Source organism: Salmo salar, chromosome 04 (assembly GCF_965601325.2).
Source record: "Salmo salar chromosome 04, fSalSal1, whole genome shotgun sequence".
Lineage (NCBI taxonomy): Eukaryota > Metazoa > Chordata > Actinopteri > Salmoniformes > Salmonidae > Salmo > Salmo salar.
In genome coordinates this window covers 20124767-20146005 of record NC_138294.1, presented here as the reverse complement: position 1 = coordinate 20146005, position 21239 = coordinate 20124767, and the positions used below count along the sequence as shown (strand labels likewise).

Sequence of the window (21239 nt, the reverse complement as noted above, 5' to 3'; positions counted from 1 at the left end):
AGTTTGGGGCGGTCCATGAATAACAAGACCTACTTTTACACATCTAACATTTTCATGCACTGTGGAATGGATTATGTAACTATAAAACAATGTATTATTTCGTGGAGTTAAAAAAAAAAAGAGGGCTAGCTATTTTGCTATTTTGGCAGTGGAGACTCTAGAGGAGCGCCAAATTGATTGCCTGTAGAGGACTACATACTCATCTGAATCCGATGTTTGTCGTTAAAAGATACAATTATGTGCTGCATCTTTTATGTGCAAATTGCATGAATGAGAAAAGAAGTACAGTTATCATATTTATTTTACGGAGCTGTGAACATTTGAGGGTTTGATTCATTGTGATTAGATAGCAGAACATTCTTGCAGATGGATTGGCACAGCCGTTTTTGATGAACAGTTGCATTTTTTCTAAAGATACATTTATTGCCATTGATGTATTGCTGATTCAACAAAATGGCCACACACATTCACACACTGTAAATACAGATTGTGATAATTTCTTGTCGAAGGAATGCATAGAATAAATGATAAATGAATGCATATAACCGACATAAAAACGTAGGTTATTCTGCTGTAATACTGCATAATAGTATATGCCATTTAGAAGACGCTTTTATTCAAAGTTACTTACAGTCAAGCATGTATACATATACATTCTTATACTATACTGAACAAAAATATAAACACAACATGCAACAATTTCAAAGATTTTACTGAGTCACAGTTCATATAAAGATATCAGTCAATTGAAAGGCCCTAATCTATGGATTTTACATGACTGGGCTGGGCGCAGCCATGGGTGGGCCTGGGAGGGCATAGGCCCACCCACTTGGGAGCCAGGCCCAGGCAATCAGAATTAGTTTTTCCCCACAAAGGGGATTTATTATAGACAGAAATATATATGGTCTCAGACGATCCCTCAGGTGATGAAGCCGGATGTGGAGGTCCTGGGCTGGAGTGGTTACACGTGGTCTGCGGTTGTGAGGCCGGTTGGACATACTGCCAAATTCTCTAAAACGACGTTGGAGGTGACTTATGGTAGAGAAATTAACATTTAATTTTCTGCCAACAGCTCTGGTGGACATTCCTGCAGTCAGCATGCCAATTTCACGCTCCCTCAAAACTTGAGATATTTGTGGCATTGTGTTGTGTGACAAAACTGCACACTTTACAGTCGTGTAATGATCATGCTGTTTAATCAACTTATTCATATGCCACACCTGTCAAGTGGACGAATTATCTTGGCAAATGAGAAATGCTCACGAACAGGGATGTAAACAAATTTGTGCACAACATTTAAGAAAAATAATATTTTTCTGCATATGGAACATTTCCCAGAAATCTTTTATTTCAGCTCATGAAACATCGGATCAGCACTTTACATGTTGTGTTTATATTTTTGTTCAGTATATATTCAATAACCAGAATATGCCAATTTACTGTAGACCTAATATAAGCCTATTATCATCGCAAGTTAAAAATACACCTTCTGTCTCAGAACTGGATCAGTAATCTTTTGCAAATATGAGAGAAAGAGCGATAACACTGGTGTGATTATCTGATGGAACTGATCTGAACTCTTGAACTGATCTGTGCTAAGCTTGTTCTTAGTTCCCCTTTGATTGTGGCGCGATAAGCACTATTTATGTAGTCGGGAGAACTAAAGTGTCTAAGGCAAGTGTCAACACAAAGCACAAAGAGCATGTTCCGTCATGTCCTCATATAGGGTCCCATCTCAAATGAACACCTTGCTCTAGGGCCTAGGCCTAATGACAGTGTTTTAAAGTAAAGTGAAGAATGACAGCTGTGTTACAACTTAACAACAATGGGCCTGTGTTAAATGTGGGGAAAGACGGCTTAGTTTGTATCAACCCTCCATTTTGATAGTTGCACTGTCAGAGAGAACGAAGCTGCAACGATTCATCAAACCATCTCATTAATACTGCATGCTAATGCATGAAAATAGACGTTAGGGTATCAGGCAGGCAGCAGGCAGGCTGGACGACAGGAACATTAAGTTTAATTTCCTCTCTCAGATTTGTGTGAAAGAGATGATACTAGACTGCAGACATAAACCCATTTTATATGTATTGACTGAATTGATAAATAGGCTCAATACATAGGCTAATAATAATTACTGACCGTTTACAATATGTGGGATAGTGCACCATAGCCTAGCCTACATCTGGAAGCCTGTAAGAAAATGAAGCAAAAAGAAGAATAGAATACACTACAATATGACATGATAGTCTACAATAGAAAATAACATACTGGAATAGAACAGAATAGAATAGGCCTATGCCATGATGACAGTGAACCTGTCATTATCGTAAAATTACCATTGGCATAATTGATAAGAAATAGGCTAAATAGATCTTCCTTTTGAGATGAATGATGTTAAATTCGTTGAATTTTTACCGGTCAAGAATTTTCACCGGTCAAGTTTGAAATGGCTATTTGGCAAATTGGAGGGAATAGCCTCCGGCAGCAAACAAGAGACAAGCCGGTGGAACTAGATTCTCCTCAGGACTACTAGCGGCGGAGGAAAACCGCTGAAAGTGGAAGTTACTAGCGCAGGTTACGTCACGGGGCTGGCGACAGAATGTCTGAGTGAGGCGAGAGCAAGCTGCACGTGAATGTGAAGTGAAATCTGGGAAAACAGTGCGATGCGCGAGCGTGTTGGGAGCAGTTGAGGAGGAAAGACAAGGACTCTCGGAGGAGCCCGGAATTAGAATAAAATTGTCAGCAAATTTGATTACTTTGCTGTTTTAGAGCAGCAACAATGTCTGTTTGCTCTCTCTTGTTCTGGCTGTACTTTTACAGACTGCAACTCACTGTCCAAATACCGTAAATTAATTTGTTTGCAAAGCTGGCAGCTACCCTTCATGCAAATATTTGCATTATGGCACCATCATATCTGATAAACACAGAGATAAAACAATGCACATGTTCTGTGCCAGACAGACTATCAGTGTAAGCATAGGATAATAGTAATCAATGTATCAAACCTATTTGAATCAGAACCTTTACAAGTTATTTTGATTACTTGATTGCAAAAGAATGTGTGCATTTGCTGATATACACTATATATACAAAAGTATGTGGACACCCCTTCAAATTAGTGGATTTGTCTATTTCAGCCACACCTGTTACTGACAGGTGTATAAAATCATGCACACAGCCATGCACTCTCCATAGACAAACACTGGCAGCAGAATGGCCTTACTGAAGAGCTCAGTGACTTTCAACGTGGCACCGTCATAGGATGCCACCTTTCCAGGAAGTCAGTTTGTCAAATTTCTGCTCTGCTAGAGCTGCCCCGGTCAACCTTTAAGTGCTGTTATTGTGAAGTGGAAACATCTAGGAGCAACACAGACTCAGCATGAAGTGGTAGGCCACACAAGCTCACAGAATGAGACCACTGAGTGCTGAAGCACGTAGCACGTAAAAATCGTCTGTCCTCGGTTGCAACACTCACTGAGTTCCAAACAGCCTCTGGAAGCAACTTCAGCACAATAACTTTAAATCAGGAGCTTCATGAAATGGGTTTCCAAGGCCGAGCAGCCACATACAAGCCTAAGATCACCACACGTAATGAGTCGGCTGGAGTGGTAAGCTCGCCGCAATTGGACTCTGGAGCAGTGGAGACGTGTTCTCTGGAGTGATGAATCACGCTTCACCATCTGGCAGTCTGACGGACAAATCTGGGTTTGGCAGATGCAAGGAGAACGCTTCCTGCCCAAAGCATAGTGCCAACTGTAAAGTTTGGTGGAGGAGGAATAATGGTATTGGGCTGTTTTTCATGCTTCTGGCTAGGCCCCTTAGATCCAGTGAAGGGAAATCTTAACGCTACAGCATACAATGACATTCTAGACCATTCTGTGCTTCCAACTTTGTAGCAACAGTTTGAAGAAGGGCCTTTACTGTTTCAGCATGACAATGCCCCTGTGCACGAAGCAAGGTCCATACAGAAATGGTTTGTTGAGATCGGTGTGGAATAGAATGACAGACTCCTAGATTATGGCGGATCACGGTCAGTATGACACTGGCCTTTCATGGAATGTTTAACTCATCCTAATTTTGATTAAACTAATTTGTCTACTCATAATCAATAGATACCTTATCATATTGTTCTTCAAATAACTGTTGACACAAGAAAAGGAAAATGCATCTGCATTGTAATATCATAGTAAAACTAGTCATTAGAGATTTCATGAAAGCAGGACTATGGGAAGAACTGGGAAATAGAGTCAACCCCCTCATCTTCCATACTGTCATAAAATAAGTCGTACTCATCCTTAAAAATGTCGTACTGGAGAGAAGAGGACCAAAACGCAGCAGGTATGTGCAGGCTCATCTTGACTTTTATTAACTATCAAAAATGAACACCCAAAATAACAAAGAACGAACAACCAACAGTCTGGCAAAGCATAGGCTCAACACAGAACAATTCCCCACAACCCCAAAGACAAACACACACACCTATATAGGACTTCCAATCAAAGGCAACTATACACACCTGCCTTCAATTGGAAGTCCCAATCATCAACCCAACATTTAACAAACACAAACCCCCTGCCACATCCTGACCTAGACTAAGCAATACGTCCTCTGCTGGTCAGGACGTGACACATACGCTGTCCCACCACCATTCTTTCTAGTGATGTGTGTGTGTGTGTGTGTGTGTGTGTGTGTGTGTGTGTGTGTGTGTGTGTGTGTGTGTGTGTGTGTGTGTGTGTGTGTCTTTCCTGAGATGTTCTATGACAGGTCCTATTGTTAGGTCATCACACAGCTGGATACCTCGGAGTGACAGAGAAGAGAAAAGATCTTTTTGAGAGGTCGTCACCTTCCCATCTCTCTTTACCACACAAACACAGGCATGCACGCACACACACACAAACACACACTGCCTGTGTACTAAATAATGGAAGGCGTTGCTTTCTAAGCACAGATCCAGGATCAGCTCTACCCGAGACCAACCCTAACCAAAAAAAAGATAACCTACTACACCCGACTCAATCTTAAACCTTTCTGTCCACTCCTTAGTGACCACTGATCTAAAATAAGACGATAGGTGGGTAACCAAAGGTGGGAACCAATGGTTAGTAGTGTGAGTCATTGACATCACTGGTATAGTGAGACTTATGATCCTGGTACACCTGTTTTCATCTTAAACCTGTCCGTCCACTCCTTAGTGACCACTGATATAAAATGACTAAAATTAGACGCGATAGGTGGGAACCAATAAGAGGTGGAACCAATGGTTAGTGACTGTGGGCATTTAATATCATACGCTTAATGTTGTGGGCGCATGGTCAGCCACTTTGATTTCACTTAGTTGTTTGAGATCAGAGGTCATGAGGACAGCGTGCCATTGGCCCATTTAAAAGCATTGGAACTCAGCCTGTCTCTAGGCTAGACGGCATGAGGAAGAGCATAACTGGAAGGTTGGATTGCAGCACAGCGTTCCATAGACGTCCATGAATTGGCACGGGCATCGGAATGCTCTACGACGAACGATGACAGACGTGTTTAGATGAGAGTGAGAGAGACCGGGCGGCGATGCGAGTGGGGACGTTGCTCTCCCCCCTTCCCACCAGAGGACTTTGGCAGGCCTGGTAGGTTTTTCAGTAACGACAGGCATTCTGGCAGGCAGTGTATCAGCCAGCTCGCATTTCAAACGGGCGCCTCTCTTGACGCGGCTTTCCACTAGTCCTTCTAGAAATAATGTTGGGAGTGATAATATTAAAACTGTCTCTCTAAGGGCTGAGGGATTACTATCTCCATCCAATCACTGCACAGCACAATGCCCTAAGCCTTCCTCAGTAGCGTACTGTAACATTCAGGTGTCACTCACTCATGTCAGTGACCGCAACAAGCATATTGCTGTGTGTCTATCATTGGCAATTGTCATCATGACTCTCTAAATTGCAAAATAACAAGGCAGACACACACACCCATGCGCTAACACGTGCACACACACGGTATGCAACAACAGAATGCATCAGTAGTACCCTACTATGTCACTTCTCCAGTATGACTCAAACCCCAGCCTGTAAGGACACACACACGCCACTCCTCTCTCCTCACCCCTCTGATCTGATTTGATCACAGGTCCACTGGTGATTGCCGTTTGTCTCTGAGGACAATGTGCTATTTGTGAACCTGCCGTATGTAAACTGAGATAGCAGACTGTCGGCTGTGTCTAAAAATCACAGTTGGGGCTGGTCACCTGCCCCCCCACCCCCACCCAACTACCCCCCCAGTAGAGGTCCCCAAGGCAGGGCACCATGGAGGGTGGTCTAGGCTGCCCCTGTCCCCAGGGTTTGGCGGGTTGGAGGGGGGGGGGTACTTTTGGGGAGAAGCGTCAGCTGCCACGTTCACTTGGTGGATGAATGGAATAGTCAGCATCAGACAGCAGCTCACGTCTGTCAGTCAAGGATCCACCCTGAAGCCATGGGTTAGTAGGCTACAACAGAGAAGGGAAGGATCCACCCTGAAGCCATGGGTTAGTAGGCTACAACAGAGAAAGGAAGGATCCACCCTGAAGCCATGGGTTAGTAGGCTACAACAGAGAAGGGAAGGATCCACCCTGAAGCCATGGGTTAGTAGGCTACAACAGAGAAAGGAAGGATCCACCCTGAAGCCATGGGTTAGTAGGCTACAACAGAGAAAGGAAGGATCTACCCTGAAGCCATGGGTTAGTAGGCTACAACAGAGAAAGGAAGGATCCACCCTGAAGCCATGGGTTAGTAGGCTACAACAGAGAAGGGAAGGATCTACCCTGAAGCCATGGGTTAGTAGGCTACAACAGAGAAAGGAAGGATCCACCCTGAAGCCATGGGTTAGTAGGCTACAACAGAGAAGGGAAGGATCCACCCGGAAGCCATGGGTTAGTAGGCTACAACAGAGAAAGGAAGGATCCACCCTGAAGCCATGGGTTAGTAGGCTACAACAGAGAAGGGAAGGATCCACCCGGAAGCCATGGGTTAGTAGGCTACAACAGAGAAAGGAAGGATCCACCCGGAAGCCATGGGTTAGTAGGCTACAACAGAGAAGGGAAGGATCCACCCTGAAGCCATGGGTTAGTAGGCTACAACAGAGAAGGGAAGGATCCACCCTGAAGCCATGGGTTAGTAGGCTACAACAGAGAAAGGAAGGATCCACCCTGAAGCCATGGGTTAGTAGGCTACAACAGAGAAAGGAAGGATCCACCCTGAAGCCATGGGTGTGTGGGCTACAACAGAGAAGGGTTGGTGACACACTGGGCCTCTCCTAACTGTGAGATGTTGTTGTATTTTATTAGACACATGCCGGTGAATTCTCAGATAGACCTTCACTTTCAGGCATACATCTCATGACCCATCCACGTTTGGTGTTACGGATGTGATTAGAAGACCACAGAACATCCTTCAAGGCCTTCGAAGAGGACACAACGTGGAAGCACACAACGCTCATTCAGAAGCTCCATTAATAAGGGGAATGGGGTAATGGGTTTCATTTACGGAGGGTTCAACACAATATTCTTGTGAGGTGATGTCAGGGGTGACAAGATGTACCGCGCAAGGTTCTCCTCAACCAGTTAATGGATCTTTAATGGAGGAAGTGGAGAAAACGGATCACGTAACTATAGCCTGGTGATGACAGAACAACCTAAAGCAAAGCATCTCATACTGTACATCCAGCACCATTCTATCTCTGATATAAACACAGAACACAACACTGATATAGTACAGTAGTGTATGTCATACTAAATATGGATCTGCTGTTGTAGTCGGGGTCACAATGAGGCAAAAACCCGAGCTAAAACTGCTAGATTACTTAGATGTTGTTTTAATGGAGTGCAGTGATGAGGTCATCTCTCACGAGACACGCACACGCACACACACACACGCACACACACACACACACACACACACACACACACACACACACACACACACACACACACACACACACAGCACACACACACACACACACACACACACACACACAACACACGCACGCACGCACGCACGCACGCACGCACGCACGCACACACACACACACACACACACACACACACACACACACACACACACACGTGAGTACATCTGGGAGTTGAGGGAGAGCATTGTAAGCGATAGCATCATGACGTCACCTCTTTTCCTGGATTGGCCTCCAAACACCAGAACGTACTGTAACAGCAGCGGGCAAAAATAGATCACAGTTCCCAAACAAAGCGGTGATGACTGATTAAGATAATAAAAAGTAAGAATCACTCAGGCAGTGGTTGGAATTAGATCATTAGGTACGTTTGGGGTCGACCGTCAAAGAGTACAGAGTATCACAAGGAGCGGGGCAGCTGTGGTAGTCATTAGATAGAAATGACTTATTCAAATGGATCGTGATACAGATTTAGCTCAATGAAGGAAAAACGTATTATTGTTACAACACAATGACGGTCATGGAGTAAGGACACCCTGTCCAGTCGAACAGAATATCAGGTGATAACTGCACCATCTCAAAGCAGGTCTGGTAAGACAAACAAATAAAAGGGCTGCTGATTTCCAGAACTTTGAGACGCGGCACGCAATTAAGAGGCATACAACCAAATGGTTCAATGAACATTATAACGTTTCATCCGTCATGAAATGCCTGTTAAAATGTCAGTATGTGTGGGTGTAGCAGGGCTGTTGAATTGAACACTTGTTAAAGAAGCAGAAGCTTGGGGACATCCCTCCCTTGCTTTGTTGACCTTTAGGGGAGAGAGAGAGACTGAATGATGATGTCATGCCACCCACCTCCAGACCAGTGGTGGATTGATCTCTGTAGCGCCACACCTTAGCCCCCCTGGGCTGCATGTAGCTGTGTCCTCACTGCCCTGCACCCGAGGGAGGCAGGTGGAGGGACTTTAGGAGGGAGGCAGGTGGAGGGACTTTAGGAGGGAGGCGGTAGTGGGGTTAGGGTCAGGGGTAATGTGGTTACAAGCTCAGTTAACTGCTCCAATCCAATCGTTCTTGATTAGGGGTTGTTGCATCATTTTACTCCCTCCAGGGCAGACAGACCACCACTCTTTCCTCCCTCGCTACCCCCTCCAATAGTCTAGTTATTCACCCCCTCTCTCCCTCCTGTAGTATCTCCCCCTATCTTCCCCTATCTCCCATTCTCTCTAGTGTCTTCCCCCTTTCTCTCTCTAATATCTTCCCATCTCTCTCACTCTTCCTCTGTCTTCCCCCTCCCCCTCTCTCTCCTCTAGTATCTTCCCCCCTTTCTCTCTCTAATATTACCCCCCCTCTCCTCTAGAATCTTTCACCCATTTCTCTCTCTAATATCTCCCCTCTCTCTCTATCTTCCCCCCTCTCTCTCTCCCTCTAATATCTTCCCTCCTCTATCTTCCATCCTCTCTCCTCTAGTATGTTTCCCCTCTCTCCCCTCTAGTATCTCCCCCCTCATATATCTTCTCCCCATCTCTATCCTCTAGTATCTCCACCCCCCCCCCCCCTCTCTCTCCCACCTCCTTCAGTGTGCAGCCTAGGCCTAAGGGGGAGACCCGTCCCATCGATCATGGCCAATTACCACAGCAACCCTCTCAGGACAGCACAGTGACAGTCAGACCTGGGTTCAAATACTATTTGAAATCACTTCAAATTCTTTATTTGAGTGTTATTGAGCTTGCCTGGCGCAATGGAACCAGTAGAATAGTCGCACAGCTGTAAACCCAGTCCATCTAGAACCACAGGCAGGCCAAATCAACAGTTAAGTATTTGAAAGATTTCAAATCATATTTGAACCCAGGTCTGCTGTCTACAGATCTCCTATATCCTCTTGTCTACTATATACTACACTTTATGAGTCCTCCGAGTAGGCTGGAGAGGATGGCTGAGAGATAACCGATCTCTCAGCCATCCTCTCGGTTAGTCCCCATAGGACAGTGACATGGAGGGGGTCACCTTCTGGAAAATGACAGTGGCTGCATCTGAAATCCCACCCTATTCCCTGTATAGCGTACTACTTTATACCAGGGGCCGGAGGGCCAACCAACCGATCCCTCCACAATCTCACCAAGATTTCCATTTCAAATCAAATCAAATTTTATTTGTCACATGCTTTGTAAACAACAGGTGTAGGCCAACAGTGAAATGTTGACTGATGGGCCCTTCCCAACCATGCTGAGAGAACAAAAGAAATATAAAAAAAATTGAGAAAAAAAGCCAAACAATTCAGACGTAGCCAGTGTCACCTTGGCGTGTACCAAGCTCAGAGTTTCCAAATGTTTTTCTCCTATTCAAAGGGAGGAATCCCCTAGCCCTCACTCTTAACGTTGAACATAATGCCATCATTATTAACGTTGAACATAATGAACATAATGGACATCAACGCAAAACTCTATTTCTTAGTGGCTCTTTAGCCCCATCTAGTGGTTGATTGCATGGTTGATTTTTAAACAGTACAATATAGAATTCTAGTTTGGATATTCTGTCATTTGCACCTTTAAAAGGAAAGAATCACCCATTTTGATTGTAATATTGTTTTTGTGCATCTCTGAGCGATGTTCTATCTATGCTGGAAATGAATAGAAATACAACTTTCTGATCATGAAAACGTATATCATACATGTCCAGGGTTGGGTAGGTTACTTTCTAAATGTAATCCGTTAGTTACTAGTTGTAATCAAATTGTAATTAGTAACGTAATTTTGGATTACCCAAACTCAGTAACATAATCTGACTACTTTCTGTTACTTTTAGTTTACTTTCCCTTTAAGAAGACGACAAAAATGTATGTTACCAATTGATTTATCCTGCGATAGATGTCGTTCAATGTTAAAGTTTACATAGCTGGCCATATATGGATGTAAAATGTTACTTAATGGGTTGGTTATGTAGGCTTCTTCTAACCCATCACGTTCTACTACATGTAATATTCATATGTGAATACATACTAAATTATAATTGGATGCATTTTACCGCCGTATCATACTGTGCGGGGATTGGTTAAAACCCCCCAGACGGTTAGGTCAGGGTCAGTTGATCGTGGTTGGAGATAGGCTAACATGTAGTTGTAGCTAGTTAATAAAGAGTTGTTAAGAAACATCCTGTAGTTCTGCGTTTTATTATTTTGTACAAAACAAGACACTACATATATGATTAAATTATATATTTTCATTAAAAACCAAAGTCTATCAGAATTCCAGTCATTCCAATAAATGTTATACCCCTTGATCTTCAAGAATAGGACTTGGAAATATGGAAGTATAGACTAGGCAAATTGCTTTAACTGAGCTACGAATTTATTAGCCAACCCTACTCTGTTTATGGTTTTGTTGTCAAGGAGGACGGATTTGGCTCATTGATTCGAGTTGTTGAGCTCATGGAATGGCATGCTTTGAGCACTTCTGAAAAGTGCTATTTACATGTGAAAAATGAATGCCATATGCTGTATTTGCTATATGCCTATTGTTTACCTTTTTGTTGGTGACACTTTGATATCTTGATAATATGCAGCTGTTTAAAGGGCAAATCCACAGATGAAACAATGAAATAGACACCCCGCCTCTGTTTTGGTAAAAAGCTGAGGAATGGGCCTGGACAAATGTAACCACTCTCAGATTAATAGACAGAGCTATGGATGCAAGGACTGACCATCCATGATATAAACATGGTTTTAACCATGTTATGAGGCAATATACAGTGTTTGTTTACATTTACAATGTTCATAAACATTGGAATAAAACAAGCTAATATTTTGGGTTCTAAACTCATGAGGCATTTATAAATTATATTCTTCAAAAATCAACGGATATATAATTCTTATTTATAAATCCAAAAATGGATGTAGCCACTACAGGGTCCCCCTGTAAGCCTATCAAAGGTGTACAAGTTGAAGCATGTGTCAATTAGGCCTATGGATATTTTTTTTATTATCAACATCAATTACATTGAGCAATAAAAGCCCCACTTTTATTCCATAGGCTTGGATCCGCACTATGCAGTTGTTGCAAGAGCACCTTTTTCATTGGCTGCCACTGGTTTCAAAAACAATGATTGATAGGCAGCTTACATTTATTGAATTCAACCATTATTGGGTTAAAATATTTAGATTAGTGAACAGCCATGCACAACCCGTAAAGCGCTAATAGCTAAATGAGAGAGCAGCAGTGTGATTCACATCAATGTGCTATGTAGCTATCAATAATGAGTGATATCCGTATCGCCGTAGACGACACCACTGCTGTCATCCTTACCTCCAAGCGTTTATTCAAATTGGTTGCCGACAGCAGTCGCACAATTGGAAGACATTTTGGACTGTAGCCTTCAAAAGCCTATTCCTACTCTTTTCCCACGATCCATCAAACACATTTGGTGTGTCATGAAACTAATTTAAAGTCGACCTTTTTTCCCGATGCTGATTTGAATGTCATTGAGAAAACAGAAGTGTCAAAGATATTTCGCAAATATCCTTTCTGAATTTAAAAGTAAGCCTCGATGTAAACGACTACAATATTTTTGCTGGTAATGTAACGGATTACAGGTCGTTTTTTTTGTAGTCCCTTACATGTAATCCATTACTCCCCAAAACTGTACATGTCAGATTTCAATACTGGCCGATGTCAACGTGAGAGGTTGTGATATTCCCACACCGAGAAATGTGTAATTTAACAGAGGTTCTCTCCTATTTGTCTGCCTCTTTAGCCCAGGGTGTCGTTGAATGTCACACTGCGAGCCCCTGGTGAGATTTTAAAGACTGCAACATTGATAGTTGGTTTAGGCTATATTACAGCTAGCTAGCTACTTCACATGCTAATATTAACTACGTTTACTAGCTTGCTACCTAGCTCGCCAGCCAGCCCATAGAGCATTGCATGTTTTGTAGTTGACTTGAGCTGCAACAGATTTCCACATGTTGCTACCAACCTTGTAACGACAAAAAATAAATACTTGTTCACAAAAAAAAACGTTATTTAACACTGTAAATGAATGGAATTGTGGTTTGTGGTGGATTTTTCCTTTGAAGCTGTATTGCAACGTAAAAATAGTTTTGTTAAATGGTAGAAGCTTGATTCTTGGTCTGGAGGACAAATGTAATTGTGGAATAACAATTGTCAATAACAAGAACTGTAGAGAGACACTTTTAATTGTTGAACCGCAGAATATGAAGAAGGTACATTGCCTTTAATTCCAGTAAATAGATTATGTATTACTTCAGATGTCAATTTTCTGATGGAGAACCAACGAACCGCAGTAGTCTGCTGCCCTCTTGGGGACAAAACCCACAATTTCACTTTCAAAAAACACCACCATACTCAGGAAATGGTGTTTATTCATAAGATACTATTTTAAAATTACATGAATTGGATGACTCTTTGATAAAACACTCCTTTGGCTAGGTATGTGTGGGCGAGTTCATTTTGCATAGCCCTGTGCACACAGGTGGTTGAAGATTTCACTTTAGGACCAATGGTCTAATATGTAAACCCCAGGGCACCAGGCAATGTAAAACAAACTCACCCTGTGTGTGCGCGCGCGTACATATGACTCTGGTGGTCCACCCAGGTTGGGTCTCTAAGCCATCGGCCCAAGGGGGGGCCAGTAGGGTAGGGCTACGTTCCAAATACCCACACTAACATCACTTAGAACGGAGCAATGTAGCATGGAATGCTAGTGTGGGTATTGGAACAGCCATACAGGTGTCAGGGCTTGAGGAGGATGGATATGGAGGTCTCTCTGATGGAGGGAGGGTTTGGTCCTTTAGTCGTCCAGGAAGAAGTAGTTCCCACTCTTCTTCTGTTCACAATCCTAGATATACAACATATAGATTGGGTTAGAGGAGCCACAATCCTAGATATACAACAGGTTAGAGAGCAAATTAAATAAAATGGAGTGATGCTGAATGAAATGACTGAAAGTCAATACGTTTACTAAAAGCACAAAATGGATGTAAATAAAATGTAGGTTTGAAACACTCAGTATTTCCCTGTACCTTTATGGAATTCATCTTGTTGATCCTTGGTCGGAAGTTGTTGGGGTCTCTCCTGAACGTGATCTCCAGCTGTGATAGGAACTTGTTCATCCCAGCGAGTAAGGTCTGTGGCCTGAGAGGTCAAAAGATGACGGGTCCGTGTTACACAGTTGCTTAAGAGCTAAACATGGGTTCCTAACAACCCATATCTTAGCATGATTTCAGTCTGTCTTGTCATGAAAATACATTTACATTACATTTTAGTCATTTAGCAGACGCTCTTATCCACTTTCCTGTCAGACTGGAACATGAATTTCAGTCAGGATATGACAGTTTGCTTACAAATCACCCAATTAGCAGTTTGAAGGAGCTAAGAGTTCCATCAAGTTAGAAGAAAATAGCTTGAAAAACAGCAGATATTAAAAGCCACCACAGATAAGAACAGCAGACGTCATGCTGCTGGGTAAATCAGTGGATGAGACCGTGTGAAATGGATGGGCAGGGTTAACGTACGTGTTGGCAGCGGTGCTTCGTGAGGGAATACCGTCGAACACGATGACGCGGTCAGCCAGGTAGGTGGCCATGATGAAGTCGTGCTCCACCACAAATGCAGTCTTCTTGGCGTGGAGGATGAATCTACAAACAAACAATGAATGCACCAAAATCAATGGCGTTTATTAAGGTTTGTGAGGTTGTAGGGTTTCTGTATTTCCTGTCAAACAACAGATTAACAGACCAGGGTTTGTGAATGGTACTGCTATGAGCAATGTAAAGCACGAGGTGGATCTCTTTTTTGGAGGTAGACGTTCACCCCACCCTAACCACAGATCTAGGATCAGAGTGTGTGTCTACAGTTGTGTGTGGTTACCTTTTGATGACCTTGGCGCACACGAGACGCTGCTCAGAGTCCAGGTAGGCAGAGGGCTCGTCTATCAGGTAGACATCAGCTGGTTTTCCTAGACACAGGGCCATGGCCACCCTCTGCAACTCTCCTCCAGACAGGTTCTGGACCTACAGAGACAAGCAGGGGGGGGGGGGGGGGGGGTTCATTAGACACCAAACGGAGGAAAACGGACCGAAACAGGAGTACCTGGACTGGACATGTCCAATAAGAAATGCTAGTTTTCATTTTCTGGTCCAGTGTGTATGGTCCATTGGGGCACCGTATTGCAAAGTGTTTTGCATCAGAAATGTTTTATTCTGTTCTTAAATAGACAAGTTCAGGTAGTAGTACCGCCCCGTTTCAAAACATTCAATGCCAACTGAACACAACCCAGAAAGCACAACTTACGTCCTGGTCGATGATGCTCTCAATCTGCATAGGCTTCATGACGTCAGTCACAAACTGGGGGTGAGTGTAGGCGTCTCGGATCTTCTCATGGAGCAGAGCCCGCACACTACCCTACAGAGACAGAGGACATGAAGTTAGTCAGGAGATGAGGGGTAAGCTACCCTACAGAGACAGAGGACATGAGGAAGTTAGTCATGAGATGAGGGGCAGGTGTCTGTGTTAGAGGTGTGTAGTTGTCAAGGCAGTGACGGGTTGGTACCTACTTTGAATTTGGGGCTGATCTTTTGGGGTTTGTAGCTGACGTTCAGGATAGGCACTTCCCCTTTGGAAGTAATAGAAAATGTTTAGGAAAAATGGAACCAGTGTACAAAACAATAAGAACACCTACCTAATATTGTGTTGCACCACCCTGTTTAGCCATCAAAACAGTCTCACTTCAATATTTTGTCTTGCCCATTCACCCTCTGAACGGCACACATACACAATCCATGTCTCAATTGTCTTAAGGCTTAAACATCCTTAATTAACCCGTCTCCTCCCCTTCAGCTACACTGATTGAAGTGGATTTAACAAGTGACATCAATAAGGGATCATAGATTTCACCTGGATTCTAGCTCATGGAAAGAGCAGGTGTTCCTAATGTTTTGTACACTCAGTGTATATTAGAGTACATGGTTCCAGCAATTAGACGACGTGAAGAGAAACTAAAAGTTGTCAAAATGTTATTTACCCCCTTCATCTGGTTTCAGACGGCCAGCCAGCATTCTGATGAACGTGGTTTTGCCCGTCCCTGAAAGAGAGAGGATTTAGAAATAAGACTCATTATATGGAACTTGGTTGATAAAGAGACACATTCCTCCCCCGCCTCCTCACCGTTCTCTCCCAGCATGACCATGATCTCAGAGTCGGTGAACTCTCCCTCCAGGATCTCCAGGGCAAAGTCTCCCATGTTCTTCTTCATGTGGGGGTACTGGTAGTGGCACATCCTCTTGATCTCCTCCTCGTTGGCCGTCTCCGCCACCTAGTGTTGTATTATTACATTATTTTAGTTTTTAGACATTATTATGAACTGGATGTTTCGAGCCCTGAATGCTGATTGGCTGAAAGACCGTATACCACAGGTAAGACAAAAAAAAAAGTTTTTACTATTCCAACTATGTTGGTAACCAGTTTATAATAGCAATTAGGCACCTCTGGGGTTTGTGGCACTGCGTTGCGTCGTGCCTAAGAACAGCACTTCGCGGTGGTATATTGGCCATATGCCACATAACCTCAGGTTTAATTGTATCACATTACCTTGAACACCAGCGATATCTCCCTGAAGCGCAGATTCTCCGTGGGCACATAGCCGTCCAGGAAGATGTTGATGCCTGGAGAAAGGAGCGGAGGAGGCCTGGGGTTAGAGGTGAAGTGAACAGGACAGGTGTGCATTGGGAAAATATCCATTGGTTGTGGTGATATGTTCCATTGACAGGCTGTGAAAAGCTGTGTTACCATTTCGAGGGTAAGTGACAGAGTGGTGGTCTATGGGCTGCTGCGCTAGGCTAGGGCCTTAAGCCTTTGAAATGTCTGTACCAGTTGGCTCTGCAGCAGACCCATTAGAGTTAGTCCCTAGTGGGGTCAGATTGGGGGTTTACTGTAGCAGAGATCAAGTTGAGACAGATCTTCATTTGTCTTCACAGACTAGAGTGTAACCTGCCATGTACTGAGGATATACTTTATCAATTGATAGCAACGCAAATAATAATAATAATAAAGTACACATACCAATAGCCAGGGCGTCATTGTGAAGGAAGTAAGAGGGTGGTAAAGGTAGTTTTGCCTTCACTGACTCCAAAGGCCATAGTGACCGCTCCGTAAGCGCTGGACACTCCGTACAGACAGCGTAGTGTTTATGGTGTAGTATGAAGTGTTTAGGGTGCTACCTTCTCTAACTCCAAAGGGCATAGTGACCACTCCATAGGCGCTGGGCACTCCGTACAGACAGCAGATGAAGTCAGACAGGTAGTCCAGCACACTCAGGTCGTGTTCCACCACTATGATGTATCTGGGAGAGGACAACATACAAGAGTCAAGAGTCTACAAGACAAGAAAAAGCTGATGGAAGAATAGTGGATAATGTTAAAGTAGGCATAAAACCAAAAGTAAACCAAGTGAAATAGGGAGGAAATACAAGGTTGGTGTTTAGGAATAAAGCAGAAAGAAACTGAAACGGGGCAGTACTACCCGAATTTGTCCAATGCGAAACTCTGTTTTTTGTTTTCCCGTTGCAAAATGTTTTGCTACAGTATGCCCTTTTGAACAGGACCCAGCCCTCTAGTGAGAGCATCATGTAATGTAACAGACCTGTCTGGGGAGATGAGGGAGCGGATGGTGACGGCAGCTCTTAGGCGCTGCTTCACATCCAGGTAACTGGACGGCTCGTCAAACATGAAGCTGGAAGGAACCACAAAGATCCGCGTTAAGAACCACAACATATTCAGTCTTGGATGGCTTCCGCTGAAGCTGGTGCTGTTGACTTACATGTCTGCTCTCTGGATGCAGACCACAGCGATGGCAAAGCGCTGCAGCTCTCCTCCTGATAGGTCCTCCACATTCCTCTCCCTGAGATGAGTCAGATCTGAGACAGGAGAGAGATTAAATAATCTGCTGGCCAAATTGTATATTTTACTGACAACTTGACTGTAGAAGTGGGTCAAAAGTAACATTTTTTAACATAAATGGAAAGAGTTAGGAATACATATACAGAAATTATAGACAAGAAGAGAAGACAAGGCAAGAAACCAATCTAAACGTACCAAGCTGCTCACAGACGATGGTCTCAGTCTTGGAGTCATCTTTCCTGCTCAGAATGGAGCCCACAGTCCCCTAGTGGCAGAACACAGCACTACTGTTAGCCCGTCAGACAACAATTCTGTACAGATCTGTCTATCTGGAATGCACCAATTCTATCCCCTCATTCATTTCTACAGGTCTGAACCCACACCCACAAGTTTGACTGACCTTGACAGTCTTGGGGATCTGGTCGACGTACTGGGGCTTGACGATGGCCTTCAGGTCATCCTCCAGGATCTTGGTAAAGTAGTTCTGGAGCTCAGAGCCACGGAAGTAGGTCAGGATCTCCTGCCAGTCTGGTGGAGCCTGGAAGAGGAACGGGAGAGAATTGAGCTTTTGAAACTAGGCATAAGAGTGATTGTAACACAGCACAGTGTTTTAGTAACTAGTTGCATTTCAGTCATTCTGCTGACATTATAATTATGCAGAGGGACTTAAGTGACCGTGTAAACATTTTAAAGCCAGATAATAATGTATTAGACATCTGACTACATTCTCTACAAGGCTGTGTCATAAAACAAGTAGTTACACACTTACATCGTACTTCCCCAAGTTAGGCTTCTGTTTTCCAGCCAGAATTTTCAGGGCCGTGGATTTCCCGATTCCGTTGGTGCCTACAAGTCCCAGAACCTCTCCAGGTCTGGGAATGGGTAATCTGGAATGGAATATTGCACAAGTACAGTACATGGATTCAAAAGAGAAACAAACATTCATTGAGATTAGGCCTACAGGTCTGTGAGACAAACACAGCTCTCTTTACCTTGAAAAGTAACCCACCTATGCAACTTGAAGGAGTTGGCACAGTATCTGTGAGTTGTCTCTTTCTCGAGGTTGCTTGGCAAGTTGACAATAGACAAGGCCCCAAATGGACATTTCTGGAATAAAAAAAGAAGTCAGTGCTAAGTGCCATGTAATCAGGAGTGAAGGAAAATACATAAAGAAAAAAACTACTCGTCCACATCTTCAGAGGGTCAGGCATTTTGTTAAGATTTTACCTTGATACAGATGCCACATCCGATACAGAGCGATTCGGAAATCCACACAATTTTGCTCTGAGCTGTGACTTCTATGCACAGTTTGCCTGCAAGACAAAAAATTTACGAAGATGAATGACAGTTGAATCTTGAAAAAAGTAAACATGGACCATTTGAACTGTAAATAACTTGAGGCATTATTGTTTAGGCTACTGCCTCAAGACCCGGAAGAATTAGTTATAGTGTATGTGTCAGTGATATTATAATAGGCCTAGATTATCAAGTACGAGGTTCAGCACAGTAGGAAAGGATGCAACACAAGTCTTACCCATCCGAACCACAGGGCAACTCTTCTTGCACTCTTGCCGGCATTTCTTTGGCTTGCATTTGTCATGGTTCACAATGGCGATTCTGGTGTTTTTCTCCGACATTCTGCCTGCCTCTTGTCAATTCTTGGCGGAGCTGAATCCCTCCCCAGAGTACTGCGATACAGAGATATGAGAGTTTAGATCAGACAAGGGTTAGGCCTGTAGCGTCTGCAGAGAGAGCGAGTCAGATTGATAACAGTTTGGATGAATGGAGAAATGGCCTGTAAATTACTATTTGTATTTATCATGGATTTCCATTAGCTGCTGCCAAGGCAGTAGCTACTCTTCCTGAGGTCTAGCAGAATTAAGGCAGTTTTACAATTTTAAAAACATAATACATTCACAACAGATTTCACAACAAATTAAGTGTGTATCCCAAATCTGGGGGAGGCAAAGAGAGAAGAATGCATCTAGCTATCTCTATCTCGTATCCATCTCCCACTTCGAAACAAGAAAGCAAGATGGATAACGTTATAACTTAGTAGGTACAACTAGATAACGAGTAACACTGAAAAATGAAACAATGATAGCTATCAGCAAAGAGACGGAGACTAGCTGAGCAGTGTTGATGCCACTGACAGTTTAGCTAACAACATTAGCAAGTTTGCCAACTAACACTTAGTTTACCCTAACTAACGTTAGCTACGTTTCCCTAACGGTCACTTCATCCAAATCAGCTGGAAGGAGACACTGTTAACTATACAAACTAGTTAGCCAGCTTACTAGTATCAGTGACCTATAACTAAACACGTGGTAATTTAATTGGCAGTTATAAACTATCAAATGAACGAACAGCTGTCATGTGAAAATAACAGAGGCGGCTATGATACACTAGCTAGCAAGCTAACGTTAGCTAGCTAATTGGCTAACGAACAGTGCTGACGTTGGTGTTAGCTCTGTTAGCTAGCCAATTGGACAAGTTTGTCATTACTATCATTTATATATCAATCCAACTCACCCAGAAACACTCTTCGGGTGTTTCTGTCCTCCAGGTATGATACTTTAGGTTTTAAAGTGTCGTTTTACTACGGCGTTTCAAACAACGTGTTCTCAACTGGGACAGAACGCCGGGAGAAAAATGGCGCTCCCATGCGTAAAGTTTAGCGACGTCCAACCATGCGTCGCTGTGACGTAGGTATCCTACGAGACTAAAAAGTGGGAGTAGGTTATTTGAGGTGATGGCAAAGCAGAACGTCTGTTAGATATTCCTAAAAATAAATTGAAATGTATGATAAAAAATGTTTCATTTGTGAGGCCTTCAATGTGAACTCAAGCTGATGTATAATTTTACTTCTGTAAGATACAATGGCTTAATTTTCTGCATGGCCTTAATAAAAAAAAAGTGTGTCAATGGGTTCACCAAGCCATCAAATGAATAAAGGGGAAATATGTTACTTATCGACAACAAGTTATTTTAACTACATAGGCCCATTGATGCTAAGATGTTTAGAAACATGAATCATACTTTATTTATCATATAGGACATCTTTAAGGCATGTCTTCAATGTCGTGGCACATACTGTATCAAAATGCAGAATGAGACAAAGTGAGTATCCTTAAACCACAATAGGCCTACTCAAATCAGACCAAATAAAATGTTATTGGTCACATACATATATTTAGCAGATGTTATTGTGAGTGTAGTGAAATGTTTGTTCTAACCTCCAACAGTGCTGAATATCTAAAAATACACAACAATACACACAAATCTAAAACTAAATGAATGGAATTAAGAAATATATAAATATTAGGATGAGCAATGTCAGAGTCCAGAGTATATGACCAAAAGTATGTGGACACCTGCTAGTCGAACATCTCATTCCAAAATCA

At 43.1% G+C, this 21239-nt stretch overlaps 1 protein-coding gene across 1 annotated transcript; it reads right to left on the bottom strand.

The window, feature by feature from the left end:
• Nucleotides 1-13098: 13098 nt before the first annotated feature.
• Nucleotides 13099-20468, bottom strand: abce1 (ATP-binding cassette, sub-family E (OABP), member 1). Its single transcript, NM_001139768.1, has 19 exons — nucleotides 20368-20468; nucleotides 19370-19523; nucleotides 19063-19148; nucleotides 18845-18942; nucleotides 18605-18722; nucleotides 18236-18373; nucleotides 18031-18100; nucleotides 17756-17852; nucleotides 17579-17668; nucleotides 17158-17279; nucleotides 16529-16602; nucleotides 16106-16253; nucleotides 15963-16022; nucleotides 15496-15554; nucleotides 15233-15343; nucleotides 14810-14952; nucleotides 14455-14577; nucleotides 13963-14074; nucleotides 13099-13778 (listed from the first exon to the last, which is right to left on the bottom strand). Exons 2-19 carry the CDS (start codon nucleotides 19470-19472, stop codon nucleotides 13731-13733), a joined length of 1800 nt encoding a protein of 599 aa, NP_001133240.1. The 5' UTR covers nucleotides 19473-19523; nucleotides 20368-20468; the 3' UTR covers nucleotides 13099-13730.
• Between the last annotated feature and the right edge of the window lie 771 nt (nucleotides 20469-21239).

Bases quoted from the DNA above. Each gene is read 5' to 3' on its own strand.
- abce1 (NM_001139768.1), bottom strand. From the start codon at position 19,472: ATGTCGGAGAAAAACACCAGAATCGCCATTGTGAACCATGACAAATGC. The intron at 19,149-19,369 runs GTAAGACTTGTG...TTTGTCTTGCAG, and splicing joins TTGCCCTGTGGTTCGGATGG to GCAAACTGTGCATAGAAGTC. The intron at 18,723-18,844 runs GTGGGTTACTTT...ATTCCATTCCAG, and splicing joins AACTCCTTCAAGTTGCATAG to ATTACCCATTCCCAGACCTG.